Genomic DNA, 4175 nt, shown 5'->3' with positions numbered 1-4175 from the left:
GAGGAGTGCCATTTACATCCAAATGGTATTTAATTTACACAGACCCAAATATAAACTTTAGAATATAAACTGCTTAAATGTCTACTTTCAGTAAAATTGACTAAATATAAAATGCTTGTGTGCCTGCCATTGTGCATTTAACACACCCAACAGATGTCAGAGAGATGGTAGTATACGTTGTGTCAGGATTATTGATTTATTACCCTCATAAAAATTCCACCCCCCTCCCATAACTGGACACCTGTTTGGACACCTGTTTGTACACCCCTAGCCCCCACCGTCTCTAAGCGGCCATTTTATTGACCTTATGGTGAACTTAAGAATTTATGACTGTGTGTGTGTGTGTGTGTGTGTGTGTGTGGGGCCAATGTTATGTGCTTTAAACTTTAAATGATGAATTTGTGTTAAATGGGTAAAGGGATATTTTATTAAAGTGTTTTCACATACACATCAAGAAAAAAACCATCAAACATGTACGTAAAACGTACAAAGACTGTTTATTTCCCTACAAGTGTAGACTTAAAACAGGAAAAACGTAGAAAATAAAACCAAAAAAGCATTAGATACTATCTTAAGTCGTTTGACAAAGTTAAATAGAAGAAGTGAGCGCGTTCGTTTAAACCTATTTTGCGGTTTTAAAAAGTTGTGACTTTAAAACAGGTACAAAGTTAAATAATATAGATTCGTTTTTATCTTACGATGGTACGTATGTTTTTCCCTTACAAGTGGACAGTAGTGTTGTTAAAACAGTTTTAGGAAAAACTAAAACAAATAAAAAAAACATTAGATACGCTATTTTTCCTATCATTAGAATTTAAAACTAGATCGTTTGACAAAGTTAAATAAATAGAAGAGTTGAGAGCACGTTCGTTTATCTATAACAAAAAAGAATCGGATGCGTTAGTTAAAACAATAAGATATTTATCAAAAAACTATGTCTTGCTTTAAAAAAATAGTTTGACTTTATAACAGCCATAAAGTTAAATAATATAGAGACGAGTTCTCTTACCGTGAAGTGAAATAAAAAATATCAGACCGTTAAAACACCAGCATAAGATAGCTGTAAAATCTTCTCACATTACAATTGCAAACCTAGTCTTTGTCCCAACTTAGAAAAGTTAAACAAATGTCTATCTTAGGCAGCGACCGTTTACACAACCTCACGCTTCTGTGTCAAAACTGAGAATGAGCTGCGGGCCGCTGTCAGGACACACCCACAGCACCGCCCTCTAATGCTGTAAGGAGAGACCGGTCTGAAGATTTCCATGTTAAAGAAATTAAAGTAATGTTTTAACATTAGAACAAAGTTATTTTATAAATATTTTACATTTCTCAATTAATGAAACCGTTCACCATTCATCATAAAGCTTTTCACTTTTGAAATTAGGTTAATCTATACAACTTTTCTTTTAAACATTCACCTCTAGGACACAGGGGAAAAATATTGTTTTCAAAAACATTGTTTGAAAAATGTTCTTATTTTATTTAAGCGTCTTAATTCCTATAATAGACCTTTGATATCTGTCAAGCTTCTGCCGTGGTATAACCCAGACTTTTTTCGTTTTAAAAATGAGGTTACACAAGCTTCTTCTAAACATTCACCTCTAACCCAGGAAAGTGTTGTTTTATTTTATTTTATTTTAGTTATTCATACTTAACACCTTTTATTTATTTACTCTTTGATATTGTCAATCTTAAAACTTCTAGTGTGCTGCATCGGTTAAAATACACGTGCGGGAAGAAACTGAAATGATAGCAAATGTTTTGGATTTTCAGTCGTGATTAGAGGGGTGGTAAACTTTTTTTTCTACAACATCTTACGAATGTAAATGTTTTGTCTCACGCAGACCGACCGAATGAGAAAGTGCGCTGCGCGTCTGGTCGCACGGGGACTGAAACGGCGTTATCTGATCAACGTTGTAAAATAGGTAAAGTTTCTGGGATTCAACTCATTTGCAATCTAATGAGTTTTTGAGGGGATCTGGCGTCGTAAACTTTGTTAGAACGCGGTCCATTGATTAAAACAGATGGTCTTTCTAACATGTTCAGCGATCAAAGGATGTCCGCTTTAAACATTTATGAGGCGCGCCTGGCTGGCTGCATGTCTGTGCGTCTAAGTCGGAGGTTCATTCACCGCATTATCACTCCACTTATATTTCTTCCCGACATAAGAATTAAATCAGTCCCTGCTTCAAACGTGTATTTGAACAAATGGGTTACATCATACTACATCAATAAACAGATATTCTGAGATTTTGATGGTTAAAACCTCTCGTCGAATTTAAACACTTCTAGATAAGGAAAGAACAGGGTCTACACGCGAGGATAACGCGAACTAATTATCTTGTAAAGAAAAAAAAAGAAAGATCTAAATCCGTTTCAACCCATCTCCAACAGAGTTCAGTAAACTGATGAAGACCAGATGGATAACTGCGGGTGGTGAATTTGAGCGGGAACTGTTTTGATTTATTACAAAAGTCAGAATCTTTTTTTTACGATAACGGTTTACGATACAATTGCTGAAAACGTCACACTCCCTGAAACGTTAAAAACCACAGTCTATTACATCTTCATTATCTGTAAACTCTGTTTCTCCCACGACAACAAAATACCGCGCCGACCTAAGGACAATGGCTAACAATTACAACGGTAAGTCTGTGTTTTGTTCACAGATGATATTTATGATGATATTTTTGTTTAAAATGAATATTTTAATGTATATTTGTTTAACAGTATGTTATTATCTTCAGATACTTTCGAGAATATCGAATTTGACGAGGGTTTGGAACAAATCCTTGAAGATATATGTAAGTCTTTACATCTGGCTATTGAACAGTTTAACAACTAATAACCACCCATAATAGGGTAATAACAATCCTTATCATTTATACAGTTGATGAAGCACAACTATTTATACATGGTGACGAAGTGGGGCTTAATGGTGAGTTATACAGATTTTTTTCTTAACATCTTAAAAAAGTTCCAGGGTCTCAAACGGTCTCTAATTATTTGACAGGCGAAGGGGATGATGACGTCGCGGTCGCGGCAGAGGAGGTCGCGGTGAGAACGGATTTACGTCACGAACCAGATAACGTCGCACAGTCCGACACCTCCCACGGTGACTGTTCAACAGAAAGAGTTCACACGCTTACCGAGTGTGAGAGTGGACGTAGGACAGAGACCGGTTCTCCCAGGCAACCAATATATGGTTGTGGTCAAGGCGTAAAACGTCTGAGATTACCTGAACAGGATGCTGATGCGCCAAGCACTAGTCGTTTAAGGAGTTCAGAAAATAATGGTATGTATTAAAACAGAAAATCAGATTATTCTTATGTTCCGCTTTTATCTAATAAATTAATAAAACCATTATTGTTATTCTTTTGTTTTCAGAACAAGGTCATGACGAAGGAAGCCTAACAGCCTGGACTGATTCCATGATTAATGCTTGGGATCAGGGTTCGTTCGCTGATACGGAAACGGAGGAGGAGGAGGAGGATTTACCCCAGGAACTGTTTCGCGAATGTGATTTAAATAGGAGACTTGATCGTGAGGCGCTGAACCGTCTTAACCGATACTTTGAGAGACTATTCGACCTGGCTGGACAGCCCTTATCATACCGGGAAGTAGAAGAGATTGCATCTAACAGTCAAGGTGATGTAATTTCGATTTTAAGAAACGTAATCGATTGCCAGCAACAACATACAGACGCCTTAAGGCACGCCGCTGAATTTTGGAGAAACTGTCACGAACAATTGTATAACCAATTCAGAGAGTTTCAACGCGCTATGATTCATGTACCGGATTCTGTCCGTGAACATCAAGTGGAATTATCTCTTACTGTTAACGCCTTATCGTTGTTATCTGAACGTTTGAATCTTTTACAAAGAATGTTAGTAGAATTGCATGATCGAATGATGGGTGGGAGATAAAAAAAAAAAAAAAAATATATATATATAAATATATATATATATTTATATATCTTACATTATTTGTATGTTACAGGTATTGATTTTTCATACAATTATTAGTATTTGTCATTGACAACGGATTATTATTGTTTTATTCGTGTTATTAGTAGCTAGTTCATGGTGAAATGTATCGGATTTTTCATACAAACATCACCATTTGTTATTGACAACGGATTATCATTGTTTTATTTGTGTTATTAGCATGTA

At 35.9% G+C, this 4175-nt stretch overlaps 1 protein-coding gene across 1 annotated transcript; it reads left to right on the top strand.

The window, feature by feature from the left end:
- Nucleotides 1-1380: 1380 nt before the first annotated feature.
- Nucleotides 1381-3929, top strand: LOC306870176 (uncharacterized protein; the record flags this gene model as incomplete). Its single annotated transcript, XM_079417287.1, has 5 exons — nt 1381-2649; nt 2751-2807; nt 2894-2941; nt 3017-3298; nt 3391-3929. The coding sequence occupies exons 1-5, from the start codon at nt 2631-2633 to the stop codon at nt 3927-3929; spliced, it is 945 nt and encodes a 314-aa protein (XP_079273413.1). The 5' UTR covers nt 1381-2630.
- Between the last annotated feature and the right edge of the window lie 246 nt (nt 3930-4175).

Source organism: Barbus barbus (assembly GCF_936440315.1).
Source record: "Barbus barbus genome assembly, chromosome: 1".
Classification (NCBI taxonomy): Eukaryota; Metazoa; Chordata; class Actinopteri; order Cypriniformes; family Cyprinidae; genus Barbus; species Barbus barbus.
Note: the sequence above shows the minus strand (reverse complement) of the source record. Positions and strands in the feature narration are given on the sequence as shown.